The 16,180-nt window shown below is 39.7% G+C and overlaps 1 protein-coding gene across 3 annotated transcripts in view; it reads right to left on the bottom strand.

The window, feature by feature from the left end:
* The window catches only part of STPG2 (sperm tail PG-rich repeat containing 2), a 538,570-nt gene that overhangs the window by 271,866 nt on the left and 250,524 nt on the right, over positions 1 to 16,180 (bottom strand). For 2 of the 3 annotated variants that reach the window (XM_033957447.1, XM_033957456.1), the window contains one exon: positions 8,792 to 8,957. In XM_033957447.1, the coding sequence (XP_033813338.1) occupies positions 8,792 to 8,957 (166 nt within the window). Of the gene's footprint in view, positions 1 to 8,791; positions 8,958 to 16,180 lie in introns of those variants that run through there. The other variant, XR_004540512.1, reaches the window with a different exon arrangement.

The raw sequence follows: 16,180 nt of genomic DNA, 5'->3' as shown, positions 1-16,180 counted from the left end.
AATGTGCAACCGAGGTGGTCAGCTGGTCAGCAATCCTCAACAGGCTGCTTTGAAGAGGAGACCAGGTGAAGACAGATGCGAGTGAAGAACAGCAGCAGCAGTTCGTGCCAGCGGGCCAGATTTACTATAAAATTTAAAATGTCTGGCAGGCCAATTTTTAACACACCAAAGGCCATATTTGGCCCGCGGGCCAGAGTTTGACATGTCTGATCTAGAATGTCTTGCCCAGCTACTGGAAAAGAGCTTACAAAAGTACATAATCTCTTTATATATGATTGTTAGAACCTAACGGATGTAGCGGTATATAAGAAATAAATTACATTACATTACATTACATTGTTTGCCATACTAAGTTGCCACCCTATGCTTTGTCATGCAATGCTCATCATACTGTGTCACACTGTGCCATGTTCGTCATGTTATATTTTACCTTGCTTTATGGATGTAAACTTGTAACCCTTTCTGAGCTCTCCTGGGAGGATGGAATATAAAACCAAATAAATAGTGTATCTAGATTTCCAGAAAGCTTTTGATAAAGTTCCTCATGAGAGGCTCCTGAGAAAATTAAAGAGTCATGGGATAGGAGGCAATCAAATCATCATGGTTTAACAGGCGCATGACTGTAATATTCAAATGGCTCTCATATTTTATTAAATTTATTTAACGCATTTAATCTTTCTGCAATAACACATTCAAATTTAACAGCTATACAAACAGTATTCCACCAGGTTATTTATTTTACCCTTGATACATCCTTCCAATGTTTTAAGATGATTTTAATGGCCAAATTAAGCAAGATTCTTAATAATTTAGAGTGATCATCAGGTATTGGCTGCCGAAGCCCTAAATGGCTCAATACGATGATATTTAATGTTAGTAGTTCTTTAATTCTCAGCAGATTAGAGATAGTGTTCCAAACTTTTATCCAGTAACCACATATATTATCACAGTAATACAGTGAATGGGTTAAAGTGCCAACCTCCTTTAAACATGACCAACATTTATTTGATGTATCTCTTTTGATTTTAGATAATTTATAAGGTGTCCATATGGCTTTGTGAAACACAAAAAATATGGACTGTTTAATTGCAGACAATCTTAATGATTTGTAGATGGAATTCCAAACCTGCTCCCAACACTGCTCAGAAATGTCCTTCTTTATATCAAATTGCCACGCATATTCTGTTCTGTTCCTTTGGGATGAGAAAATGCATTAGCCTGTAATATTTTATACCACTTAGAAGCAGCCCTCTTTTTAGATGATATTACTGCCATAAAAGACTGCAAGCTTGGAGTGGAAGAACACAGCAGTTTGTACTTCAAGAAGGCACTAAGGCAGTGTTGCAATTGTATCTATTTATAGAATTGATTAGGACATGTTGCAAATCCTGGAAGGATAACCACTTTTCATCTTTTCGTAATTGACAGATTGACCATATATCAGCCCGTTGCCACACTGACCATTGCACCATCACTCCTTGTATCTTAATCTGCTTATTATTCCATATAGGTACATGTAGCGTAGTCTCCCATGGCATAGTAAAGCATTTCTCAATCATCTTCACAGCTTGCGACATACTATCAAGAAGAACATCTCTATTAGCTAACTTGTTTGATGACCATTGCCAGTTGAATATCGTAGGAACTGTTTTTAAAATGGTCAGGGTTTCCCATGGGGGCAGGGATTAGCTGTAAAACTGGATTAGTTTGAGCTTCAGACCAGTGATGTAGGGGTTTATTAGGCCATTCTGCTTCAGGATGCAAATGAACCAGGAGCTTATTTACATCCTGTAACTAAATTCTGCAAAACCAAGTACACACTTATCTTTTTTGTTTTCATGTGTTTCTTACATGCAATTCAGGCGTTGCTGACAACAGGAGTGCAATTTTACATGTCCAAAAGGGGTAAAAAAAACAAAACAAACAAACATGCATATTATACTGTAATTAGTAATACAGTACACAACAGAGAATAGAGTCATATAAAGGGGGTTTATTTGGGGTTGACAAAGTATATGGGACCTCTCCGTAGAATTTTATGAACTATACTGTAGATAGGATTATTTTTATTTGCTCCAAATAGTGTATATAGTCCTTCTACAAACTTTAAGAAGTTCCAAGCAGTCATCATTTGACCCCTGTATCTACAATTATGCATAATTCTCTCTGAACTTTTTACAGTTCATTGAAGACAAGATGTACCAGACTCTATTTAAAAATAATTTGAAAAGTAGAACAATTCTAAATGTCATGCATAAATAGTTTTAGGTGAGCTTTACATTATAATGAGGCAATAAAAGTTCTAGTCAATGTTTTGTTATATATTATAAAATGGGTATAAAGAATTCTTTTCCATAACTCGTTAATGAAGGTTAGGCTAAGTACCCATATTCCAATATAACAGAATTTGAGACAAATACTGGAAAATTACTTTAAAGAAATTTGCTAAAACTCAATAATAGCCACATCAAAGCAAGCTAAGAAAACACTATTATCTTGTGATTCTTGATTAATAGTTTTCGTGTGCCAGGTGACTTTGGTGCTCATTTTCAAAAAACATAGATGTCAAAAAAAAGAGCCAGATAGGTGTTTTCCTGCCAAAATTGCCCAAAATACCATAATCAAACCCAGACTTAGAAGATGTCCAAGTGGGTGGGCCACGCAGAAAAAGGCGTTTTGGGGGAGTATCTTAGGCGGCATTACGGGGTAGATGTTTTCTAGCAATAATGAATAACAGAGCAATATCTGTGGTGGAAACAAAAACATCCCAATTTAGACATACTATAAAGGTGAATATGTGAAGTCACAACTTATCTTTGGACCCATTTCTGCTTTTGCTGAGTTGGAGAATAGTCACAGTGTGGAGTAGAGAGTTGGAGACTGGTTTGTTTGCTGCCTTTGTCTGCCCAACCCTGAAACCTCTGTCCCCCATGTTGCCTTTCCTATATCTCACCTCCTGAACCCCTTCACCATACCTGCCAGCCCCCACCCCCACCCCCACCCACCTCTTGCTTTCTCTCAAGCCCCTTTCCCCCCTTTGCTCTATACAAAGCCCCACACCTCCCTTTGTACCCCTTTACCTACTTCTACTGTTTCTCTCCTTCTGCCTCTATGCTGTGCCTCTATGTTTCTCAATGTGCTGTGGGCAGGTGCTATGTTACTGAGTGAGTGTGCTGATGCTGAGTGAGCAACTGCTAATGGTGAGTCAATATCTCACTATGTAGTGCTGAGCTCTGCAGTAGGTTGAAATGTGAACAGTAATGTTAGTTGGGTTAGGACAGGGGTAGGCAATTGCAGTCCTCGAGAGCTGGAGCCAGGTCAGGTTTTCAGGATCTCCACCATGAATATGTATGAGATGGATTTTCATGCACTGCCTCCTTGAGATGCAAATCTATCTCATGCATATTTATTGTGGATATCCTGAAAACCTGACCTGGCTCCGGCTCTTGAGGACCAGAATTACCTACCCCCTGGGTTAGTAACATGCTATTTAAAATTCTGTCATAGCATTTAAAATATCAGTCATAGCATTTAAAGATAATTCCTATATGCAGCCTCACTTTCCAGATTGTGAGCAATGCTGAACATATAGTAAACAGATAGCAATAATATTAAGATTCCTTTCTGGATAGCTATCCAGATAACATTTAGGACAACTTATCGCCTCATCTAAATTTATCTGGATAGTGAACTGAATATGGTCACTATTCAAATAATTTCTGTTAGTGGGGTTAGGAGGTTTCACCTGTGGTGTGGTATCTGCTGGGTTGGAAGCACGGATCTGCTGAATGCTCTTGCACTTGAGGCTTTGCCGTAGGTGGCTGAGAGTCTGGAGGAAAGGGCTAGGAGGAGGCACCCCTACCAGAGAGTTTTCAGGCCCTGGATCCAATTCCTTGACCTCAGTGACCATGCAGCACATCTGTCAGCAGATAGGGCTCCAACTCCAGGCCAGGACACACAGGAATGATACTGTGCCAGTGCACCTCAAGCTTATATCCTCCCTTGCCTTTCTTACCACTGGTGTCTTTCATTCAGTGCTCGCAGTCACTTTAGGCCAGCTGGGGATGCTAGCATGACAAAGGCTCATATAGACCCATTTTCAGTGACAGTGAGTGCTACATTTATTTCCCAACTGATTGTGACAAATTCACCAGCACCCCTTTCCCGTCTCCCCTCTCCCCCATACTAGTGTTACCAGATTTCCTCTTTAAAAAAGGTTCTGGAATCCCTCCGGGCACCTTTACCCCTCCTCTCAACATCCTCCCCCTGTTCTCTACCACCACCACCCCATCTAACCCCCCCTCAGACCTACATACACCCAACCACTCATCCCCCCTACCACCACCACCACACCACCAGAATTTTGTACCTCACAGAACACTCTCTGGCCTTTATGCCCTCAGCCACAGTCCTCCTTGCAGCCAGCCTTTCTGCCCCTCCCTCCAGCCCCAGTGAATAAAGTGTGTATACTGATGGCTGCCTCAATTCAAGCTGGATGGACCGTCTATGGACTTTATCCACTTTGGATAGAAGACTAAGGGCTCCTTTTCCTAAGGTTCGCTAGCGTTTTTAGCGCACGCAGGAAATTACCACGTGCTACGCTTCTAAAACTAACACCAGCTCAATGCTGGCGTAAAGGTCTAGCGCGCGCGGCAATGTAAGCCCGCTATTCCGCGCGTTAAAGCCCTAGCGCACCTTAGTAAAAGAAGCCCTAAGGCTTGTTGTAGTCCAAAATGTGCAGTGCACTTTTACCAGGATAAGCATGAAATCTTGGGAAGAATATTGGCAGGCTAATGGACTGGTTAAGATGGAAATCTGACAACCACCTTCAGAAAGAACTTAGCATGTGTGCGAAGAACCACCCTCTTGTGATGAAATTTCATATAAGGTGGATCAGCAACTATAACCTATGATGACTCTGTGTGCCTAAGTGACAACTTTCTAGGTTAATAACTTTGGTTCATAGACAAAATTGCGCGAGACAATGGCGCGCAGACAACTGAGCGCAAGGTTGACGGCGCGCCGAAGAAAAGCACTATTTTAAAGGGTTCCGACGGGGGGTGTTGGTGGGGAACCCCCCTATTTTACTTAACAGACATCGTGCTGGCATTGTGGGGGGTTTGGGGGGTTGTAACCCCCCTCATTATACTTGAAACCGAATTTTTAAGTATAATGTGGGGGGGTTACAACCCCCCAAACCCCCCACAACGGCAGCGCAATGTCTGTTAAGTAAAGTGGTTCCCCCCCACCCCCCCCATCGGAGCCCTTTAAAATAGTGCTTTTCTTCGGCACGCCATCAACCTTGCGCTCAGTTGTCTGCGCTCAGTTGTCGGCGCGCCGTTGTCTCACGCAATTTAGTCCCGTCACCATAACTTTAGGTGTCAAATGTCAAGGGGCTCAAAAGGAGCTTTCATTAGCTGGGTGAGGACAATGCTGAGGTCCCATAACATTGTAGGATGTTTCACTGGGGGTTTAATCAGGAGCGAAGCTCTTATAAAACAGAGAACTAGAGACTGTACAAAGATTAATAATATACTATCATTTAGGACTAAACAAAGTGTAAGGTCTCTTCACTGGGTATTTCAACATTTTCCAATTATGTGAACTCAGTACAAAAGAATAGTTTAGGCTGCATATATTTTATATACTATAAACTTATAAATAAAGAACAGAGTGTTCTGGAGTTTGTTTTATTTATAAAACATATTACTTTTGACTTTTGAAGTGCACTCGGATAAAGTTAAAAAAATATATTTATAAAAAATAATTGACTTTTCTGTTTTATTAGTTTTTCATAAGACAAAAAGTTGAATCTAAATCTTTTTGCAGCAGAAAGGTTACATTATATACAAAAGAAATCACATGCCCACATTTATGCTGAGCATTTAAAATTATCTTAAGGCATTTTTAAAATATTTCATAACTCCTAAGCAATATTTTTTGATAGCTAGCTAGCAACCAAAATTGACCCTAGACATCACTACATGTTAAGCCTACTTTAGATAAGTATAAAAGTCGCCTTTTCCTGATCATGACAGGAATAGCTGTTCAACTGATCACACATAATTGGAAGAACCATGACAGGATTAATTACACTTTTTGATGGGTAAAGGTGTGTATCACATATAAGTATGAAAGAATGATGGCAGAACGTTTGGGGGACAGTAAATCCTTTAATGATGTATGGAGTCCATTGACTACTTTTGTTGCATTACAGTAAGGGTCAGGTTTCTTTCTTTTTCATTAGATTTCTTTACACATCCAGGGAGGGTGGGTGGGTGGGGGGAGGGAAATGTACTTTGAGGTGTTAAAATATTGTAATCACTTCATATGTATTTTTGTATTAATAATTAAGATGAGGATAGGAGTAAATGACTGTTTAATGTAATAATTGTATAGTTATTAGTGCGTTCTATGCAGTATTTATTATTTATCAATTGTATTGCACAATCAAAGTTTGAAAATCAATAAAGATTTAAACAAAAAAATATATATTTTTATATACTGCCTATCAAAGTTACCTAAGCGGTTTTACAATCAGGCACTCAAGCATTTTCCCGATCTATCCCAGTGGGCTCACAATCTATCTAACATACCTGGAGCTATGAAGAACTGAGTGACTTGCCCAGTGTCACAAGGAGCAGTGTGGGGGTTTGAACCCACAACCCCAGGATGCTGAGGCTGTAGCTCCAACCACTGCGCCATGGAGACAATGCCGATATAATTGCAGAAATCATGGGCAGGATGGGGAGAAAAGACACTGAGAATCTGATCATGAACCTGCCATCACATGAACCTCCCCCCCTCCCCCTCCCCAATGAGTAGAGAAATGAAATAGAATTGACCCATCCACCTAGGAAAAATTGTATTTTAGATAAATTGAGCTCTTTTGTGAGAGAGCAGCATTTTTTAGTATGGTTTAGAGGTCAATGGTCTGATTAATATTTTTAGAAATGGGTTGTTCCCCAGGACTTCTTGTTCTTGTCACTGCTTTATAATATTTATTACAACTCTTGGGGTATCTGGTTCAAAAGTATGAAATTGAAGTTTATGTTTATGCAGAAGATATTCTGTTAGGTCCTCATTTTTTAAGTCCTATTTGCATTTCAGATATGCATAAACAAGCACTTAAATGTTTCCTCTAAGTGCCCATTTTACAAAATCAGGATATGCAGATCTCAAACCCTAGTGCACTCAAGAGGATATAATCTAGGTATATTTTAGGAGAAAGAAGGTCATGGCAAGTTGGTAGACATTTATGCCCATTTCAGAAGAGGAATAAAAGGCTATATTCTATAAAATAAATGTTTTGGGTTTTTTTTACAACTTCTACCAAACACATTTAGGATTTGGGTAGGGAATGAAATGGAATGGGACTTGTATATTGCCTTTTTGTGGTTACACATTCAAAGCAGTTTACATATATACAGGTACCTGGAACAATGGAGGATTAAGTGACTTGCTCAGGGTCAGAAGCAGCAACACTGGGATTGGATCCCACAACCTCAGGGTGCTGAGGCAGCAAACGGTATACACATACTATATGCAAGTATTTTTGTATTCCACTGTAGGGATTAGAATATGTTGCCCCTTAATCTCACAGTGGCTACTGTCTCTCCCAAGTGCCAAACCAGCAAAGGAAACTGGTCTCTGTAACAGCATTTATTTTTCTATAATGGAAAAACTAAATGTTTAAGTGCCAGCATTTACACATTTACGTACTGGTTTTCAAGTCATGATTTTTTTTTACATTTTTTTCTAAAATGAATGCTTATACTACCCACACTTGGCACATAAATGACAGTTTCTCCTGTACTTTATAACAGATTCTGTGGTAAGATGTTAGTGAAACTTGAGATGTCCTGACCTGAACATCTCAATTCCGAATTCTACATCCTTTCTATAAGGCCCATTTAAAAAAAAAAAAAAAAGCTGCTGTTCAGCGCTTTAATGCTACAAGCACCTCCAGACCTGTCGGAGATTTCAGAGCGTTAAAAACCAGCACTTCATTTTATACATCATATGGGCATCGATCGGAGTGATCATTATAATATTGATGAGCTCGTTGTAATGTATTCACAATTATCGGAGGCTGCTACAAACCACGGAAAAGACCGCGATTTGCCATTTTGGGCATTGATCGATATAATACTTCATCACTAAACTGGTTAAAACTGTTTTTGCGACAATCATTAAAAGCACGGTGAGTTTTGTGCAAATGGGCCACAATAATATGCAGTTAATGGGGATGCACCAAAAGGCACCTCAAGAGGAAGCTTTAAATGCATCTGTGCTAATTGCACTTTGGTAGGGAACTTGTTTATACAGTAAATACAGAAGGAATGCTAGACATACCCCCAACGGTTACTGACTTTGTAATTACCACACACTAGTCTTACACCTAATGGTCAATAAGTGCAAAACTTTACTGCACTTTAGCAAAAAGGCCCCAAAATAATATATAACAATAACTAAAAGTAAATATTTTTACAAAAACCATCATCCATAGTTAACCCCCAATACTGATTATCAGACAAGTTTTCATAACCATTCTTATCCTGACAAAATTATGTAGCAATTAAATGCCATAAACATGGCACAATGTAAGTAAAGGAAGTGTGCCAAGCAAAGGCCGTTTTGGCTCAGGAAAGATTATATGCTGTCAACAAAGTCTTGTGATGATCATAAAGACCTAATATTAAGAAACATAGCTACAAAGTAGAACAATTAAGCGGAACGCTCTGACATACTGCATAAATGTTGCAGCGTTAGTAATGTTTGCCAAACCTACCTGGCACCCCACTTTGAGTACAGAGCAAAAAGTCTCTCGGTACTGTGCTGAGGAAAGAACCATGTTTCCTTTTCGCCAACGTACTACGGGGAGGCATATACTGCCTTTTACCGTGTGACTTCTCAAATGCTTCTTGCACATCATAGGAGCCAGGTGGTGGAACATCCTGGAGTATTTGAGAAAGAACATAGATATAATGAAGTAAAAAGTCGGCATGGCATAGGGGCATTTCTACAACAGGGTACCTCCATTTAGTCACCACTGAGAATGCACATTAAGATTCTTATTTATAGAATAAACAGAACCTGGGTGCCCTGATTCTATCACAGAATATGAACATAGCCCGGTATCAATGTGTCTAACATTTACATATACACACAGCACAAAGATGCAAGCAACTAGATTATAAAACTCATCTTTATCTGTCTTAGAGCAGAAATCATTGCATATACAGTAAAACCTTGGATTGCAAGGTTTGCAAGTGTTTTGCAAGACAAGCAAAACATTTTATTACATTTTAACTTGTTATACAAGCAATGTCGTGCAATACTAGTACATACAGTATAAACACATCACAACTGAGCTGATGGTTCTTCTCTCTCTGATGTTGTGGAGTGTAGTGACTGTTCTAAATGAGTGAGGTCTTGCATTACAAATATGTATAGTATTTTGTATTAAAATTTTTGGGTTGTGGAATAAATCGTTTGAGTTTCCATTATTTCTTATGGGGAAATTTGCTTTGATAAATGAGTGTTTTGGATTACAAGCATGTTTTTGGAACGAATTATGCTTGTAAACCAAGGTTTTACTGTAATTGTCTTATTTATTGCTTCTTGCTCTATTCTGCCTTGGATATATATATTCTATACCCCACCCTCCGATATTCAGCCAGTGGTGGTCAGCGTTTTTTAAACACTAACCATCACTGGCTGAATTAGCCCCTAATATTCAGTGCAAGGCCATGTCCGGGCACTGGCACTGAATAATGTGTCAAATTCCAGTAACAGTTTAGAAAAGGATATGCAGGTATAAATGTACAGGAATGTACATACATGTACTGGTGGGAGCTACAATTTTATAGTGGGAGCTACAATTTTACAACTGTCAAAGTCTAAACCATCATCAATTAAAAAAAGAGGCAAAACTCAACTGCAAATCAAATGCAGCAAGGTATCTAAAGGCTCAAAATCAATTTTATTACAATGAAAATAGAAGTGGCCTCAGGTGTATATATCCAAGCTTCAAAATCATTTATTTGTACATAAGGCTAGACATCTTTTGACACCACAACGCCTGCATCAGAGGCAGAAATGAAAAAATAATAATAATAATAATAATTTATGAGTCTAGTAATTAAACATTCACCTATGAGTAAAATAAAGAAAATAATCAACCACTAAATCAAATTATGAATACTATTAAAATAAAACAAAAGCAGAAATAAAACATTGGTGTACCACTTCATAGAGAATGCAGAGCCTTTATTGATACTGCAATATAAAAGACATAAATCAGTGTATCACAAACTGTATGCCATGGCGAGATTCCGGATGTGCCGCGAAAGGCACGTCATGTAGGCAAGTCAGCCAGTGCAGGCATCTCTCCTGCTCTCCCCACCTCCCCACTGGAGTGGTCATTTTAGGGTTAACAAGCTCAGGGCCCTGTCTGGAGGGGCTCCGCACATGCATGGACATCAATGTGATGACATCACATGACATTTGCGCATGTGCAGAGACCTTCCAGCTGCGACCCCGAGTTTAGTGTGCCACAGCTTGGAAAAGTTTGCAAGATACTGCTAAAAATAAACAACTGTTCCAATAATTATCATAAAAATACCACTACAGTCTTTTGTTGAAAGGCTCAGTCATTAAGATGGGAACCATACCTCTCCCTCCCCCCCCCCCCCCATTTTGCAAAGTTGTGCAGCAAAAGCCGCAAAGCCCTTTAAATCTCTATTGGCTTCAGGGCAGTTACCACAGCAGCAGCCACTAGTATGACTTTGTAAAAGTGTGTATGTGGGGGGGAGGGTTGTTAAAACACATAAAAGGGGGGTGATTTTAAAGCACATCTAAGGCACTGATATTTAGTGCTATTTAGCTGGCCAGGAATGTCTTCTGACTGGCTAAATTGTGCTAAGCTGGCAATCTGCTAATATTCTGCATGAGATAGTCATTGACTGACTCCTGGCTTTCCTTCTTTGAGCCTTCATCCCTTTCCCTCGTTTTTGGTGATTTCATTATTCATGCTAATGACCTTTCTGATTCTTATGCTTCTTGGTTTCTAGCCTTAACATCCTCATCCAGTCTTTAGCTGTGCTTCATTATCCCTACTCACCAGAATGGGCACTGTCTTGATCTTGTCTTCTTTTCCAGCTGCTCCATCACAAATTTCTCCGCCACAGTTCTTCCCCTCTCTGACCATCATTTGATAACTTTCACAGTTCATCACCCTCCCCCCTCCTTCCAGATCTGGCTAATCTCCACCAATATATTTAGGAATCTTCAGGTTATTGACCCTTGCACTCTCTCCACCACTGTTTCATCCTTCCTCTCAACCACTATGCTACACAAATCTGGGAATGAGGCTGCCTCTTCCTATACTACTACTATTATTTCTATAGCGCTACCAGACGTACGCAGTGCTGTACAGTCACAAAGAACAAGAAGACAGTCCCTGCTCGAAAGAGCTTACAATCTAAACAGACAAGACAAACAGGATGTCATGGATACAGTTAAGGGGAACGGTTAATCAGCTGGCTGGGTTGGTGGGCAGAAGAGTAGGGTTATGCCAAACTCCAGCTTTGCTGACCTCAAAAATCCACTTACATTCCTGTGTCAGGTCTGCTAAACATCTGTGGTTCAAATCCTGCACTCAAGCAGACTTCATTCATTTCAAATTCTTCCTGACCTCCATCTAGTCTGCTCTTTCACTTGCCAAACAAGATTACTATACCTATCTGACTAACACACTCAGCTCCAACCCTCACTGTTTCTTTGCCACACTGAACTCTCTGCTCAAAGTGCCCTCACCCCCAGCCTCTCCATCACTTCCCCCCAGACTATGGCTGAGTACTTCTATGACAAGGTTCACAAGATTAACCTTAAGTTCTCAACCTAGCCACCTCCACCTCTCCCTCCCCCAGTTCACTCTGTCAACCTTCCTTCATCTACTGCCACCCTTTCTTCCCTTCCTGAAATTACTGGAGGAGACTGCTCATTTTCTTTCCTCCTCCAAACTAACTGCTTGCTCCTCTGATCCAATTCCCACCCATCACTATCTCTCCTACTGTCATTCCTTCCATATGTCACATCCTCAATCTATCACTTTCCACTGCAACTGTCCCTGATGTCTTCAAATGTGCTGTAATTACACCACTCCTCAAAAAATTTTCACTTGATCCTACCTGCCCCACCAACTATTGCACCATCCCCCTCCTCCCTTTCTTATCTTCAGCTACTTAAACCTGTGGTTCACCACCGTTGCCTTGACTTTCTGTCCTAATTTCAGCTAGTTAGCTATTTGGCTAGCAGTCTGAATATGGCCAATAACCACATAGCACTTACAGATCAGCTCTGGACCTGGATATTCATTACCAGCTGGTATTTGGATAGCAGTGCTGAATAACTGGTTTCATTTTAACTTGTAATGGCTAGCATTTTGCTTAATCATTGTTCACCATGGTCCTCAATTTCCTTTAAATTCAAGGGGAAAAAACCCTTCTGTAAAACGTATATAGGACTTCTGCTCAAAAGTGATAAGACTGTATCGGACAACAGATCTTCTAGAAAAGATGAAATACAAGCTCCACATTTTCTTCAAATGTTTTTACTTGTAGTGTATTTCTGGTTACCATTATTATATTGTTTCCTTATCCGAGTTAGAAGTCTCAAAGTTGGTATTAATCAACAGCCAAAGTATTACACGGAACCAGCTTGTTATTGATTTTTATTTCTGTGGCTTCCTTTTACTTTCGGTAGCTATACTCACCCTGTGCATCTGCTCAGAAGGAGAATGTCTTGCTTCCGATACAAAAATTTTGATGATTTTAACACTATGTTATCTTCCACATTCACTCTCTACATGTGATACACTGGTCATCCCGGACCCCTGAGGAAGGAGTGTTTCTCCGAAACACAGACCATGTTGGGTCCGTATTCCATGTATATGTAAGCCATTTTTTAAGGATTACAATTTTGTATACTTTTTTAAATAAAGATTTCTACACCTTGGCTTGTATATCCCATTCTGCAGTTTCTTTCTTGTTCTTGTTTTTGGTGTTCACCTTTTACTGCAGATTTGTTGGATTATTTTGTTTTTACCCAGGGTAATACTTACTACCATATTTGTTTCCTATGTGGGTCTTAGAAAAAAGTACACTTCTCCCTCCGTATTCATTGTGATAGGGGTTTAACAGAACCGCAAATACAGAAAAAACGCAAATAACTTTTTCATGTTATTCGCTGTTTTCTATTAAAAATCATTGTGAATATGGTGATACCGCGAATAACATGGTGGGAGAACTGGCCTGTTCCTGAAGAAGAGGCAAAACACGGTGAAGAAAGTGCTGCATGGAATCAGTGATTTCTCTATGCAAGCTGATGTAATTGGGGGGGGGGAGGAGTCAGCAAGCTAAAAACCGTGAATAATCGAAACCGCGAATGCTGAAACTGTGAATACGGAGGGAGAAGTGTACCTGAATTAATACAGCTACTCAAATCTCTTTCACATATCAGATAGCACAATTTTTATCTGAATGCTGATACAGTATATAACTATGGCACAAGAAACACATTTTCAAGGTTTTATCAACTATGCAGAAAAATGTATCTTTCCACGTTAAGATTTTCATACCCAAATGGGGTGTGTGGCTGTGGTGTGTCTGATTGTACGGCTGGTCGGTGTTGTGTGTAGTGCAAGGAACCCCCCTGTTTGGGGAGCTGCTGCGGCTGGTTGTCTTCTCGTACAATAACATTTGAAAATGCTAGGGGTTGGCAGGGTACCATGAGATGACCTTTTTTGTCTACCCTCCCCCTATGGGTTTTTGGGGGGGCTTTGCACCTCTCCACACTTTTTGTGTAGCAGGAGCTGTCCGTATCTTGTCCCTCTATACCAGCAATTTCCTAACGTCAGCCTGATGGGAGAGGCTGGTTTCCCTCTGTTGCTCTACTATAACTGTACCATCTCTGTAGATTTCCAAGGAGGGTGAAGTTCTTGTATATAGCATGCTTTTTGTATTTGCACTTTTGGTCTCAGTGTTGTTCCTGTTATCCTGTTGAATCCTTTCTAATAAAAATGATTAAAAAAAAAAGATTTTCATCCCCATCCCCAAGTAAATATAGAAAATGGGAAGGGTATACTGTACAGTACATATATATATATATATATATATATATATATATATATATATATATATATGAACCTGAGCAGAGATAATCTGGATAACCTTTCCAGCAAATGAGACTGCCAGTGAAGCAGAACATTTTCTGTGAGAGACAGATTCTTGATGCCAATAGCTATGACTGGCAGCTACCTCTAGCACCCCTACATACAAAAGTAAATTTAAAATACAATTTCTTTTCAGTGAAGAAATTTGAGAAGGCACAAGATGTGTATGTAAATGTGCAGAACCTTTGCATCATACAAAAAAATTCTTTCGATGAATAAATCTGAAACGTACAAGTGTCATAAGAGTCTTCTCAAAAAGCAAACAGTTAGAAGAATAGGCATTTAGGGGCCTGAATCTCTACATGGCGCCGTTGTCAGCGACCGCCAATCACGTATCAATCACATGGTGACGCTGTTTAGAGCATCGCACCTCAGGCAAAAGTAGGCATTGAAAATGTAAGTAAAAGCCACATTTCCAGGGCCTACGTTTGATGTGGATTGCGTCTATGGAGGCGCTTGAATGCACCTAACACCACTCCCAGTGTTATGCATGCCTAAAGTGGCATTAGGCACCATAAACTGCCTCCAGAGACGTGAGTCTGTTGCTGGGAGGCACTTTGAATTTTCTTTTAAGTCCTCTTTTAAATGGAATTTTGGTCTTAACTTAGGTGCCTAAGTTAAGCTGCCGTTTAGAGAATATGGGCCTTAAGGGGCAATTTTATAACAGGGTGCCTTATTTTAGGCACCTCAATGCCACATATAATGGCATCTGAGCGCTGGGATGCTGATATATAATACTATTGTAATCTGGCACTGGCATGCCCACATACATATGCCCAGAGAGTGGTAGAAATCTGGAACGCTCTTCCGGAGGCTGTTATAGGGGAAAGCACCCTTCAGAGATTCAAGACAAGGTTGGATAAGTTCCCACTGGAACAGAACATACACAAGTAAGGCTAGACTCAAATAGGGCACTGGTCTTTGACCTAAGGGCCGCCACGTGAGCGGACTGCTGGGCACGATGGACCACTGGTCTGACCTGGCAGCGGCAAATCTTATGTTCTTAAATACTCAATCTAAATGTCATTTTTAATATGTCAGTTCAATTGTCACACACACACACTAATGTCTGCTAATTGATCATAGCACTGAAGCTCAAATACATTTTTCAATCGAGCTACAGAAAGATATAAATAGTTTTTATTTTTTTGTATATATTTTTTTGTATGGACCTTCAGAGTTCAGCCAGGTACCATATGCTAACGGTTGCTATCGTCTTCATCAGTCCAAGTTTTATTGATTTTTATTCATTGCTTCTATAATTTATCTAATACTCTCATTTTTTATATATAAAATACTGGAATGCCACTTAGCTTTGTAGTGGACTATCACTCTTCCTTTACACCACCTCTCCCGACATGCATGTTTCAAGCGAAACTTTTCTTCAGGGTCGAGGAGAAACGTTTGAGGGAGCCAGTGTCAGAGGCAGACTTTAATATGTAGATCCATTAATTATTTATTTATTTATTTTATAAATTTCTATCCTTTTTATCTATTATGCGGGTAACAGTTGGTACATACATAAAAAGTAACAAACTTTACATATTCATTAATATATTATCAAATAAAACACTTATTAAAAAACATCATCTTGTATCCAATGTGCAGTAGGGAGAAACTGAAATACAACGTAGCTAAAGAATCACCAACCTGCTTACCTTACTACCGTCCAACAGGAAGTAGTCTGGTGCATAATGACTGTGTCCTATACTGTATTTCCTTTTCCGGTCTGTTATCATTGACAAAATGAGGGCAAACATACACACTGTGTATAGTTGTAAACTCTGTTAGAAGTTTACGGTATCACGCAAATCCACTCAATGTGTGGTCACAAAGATACATCCCCCATCGACTGCATGATAACAAGTTTTCACTATACATTTACCTGTGAAAATACTAGTATTCTGTACATTTTCAAGCTCAAGTGGAGCACACATAAGGGTG

This window comes from Geotrypetes seraphini, chromosome 1, assembly GCF_902459505.1.
Source record: "Geotrypetes seraphini chromosome 1, aGeoSer1.1, whole genome shotgun sequence".
Classification (NCBI taxonomy): domain Eukaryota; kingdom Metazoa; phylum Chordata; class Amphibia; order Gymnophiona; family Dermophiidae; genus Geotrypetes; species Geotrypetes seraphini.
The sequence above is the reverse complement of the archived record's forward strand: the minus strand, read 5'-3'. Positions and strand labels throughout refer to the sequence as shown.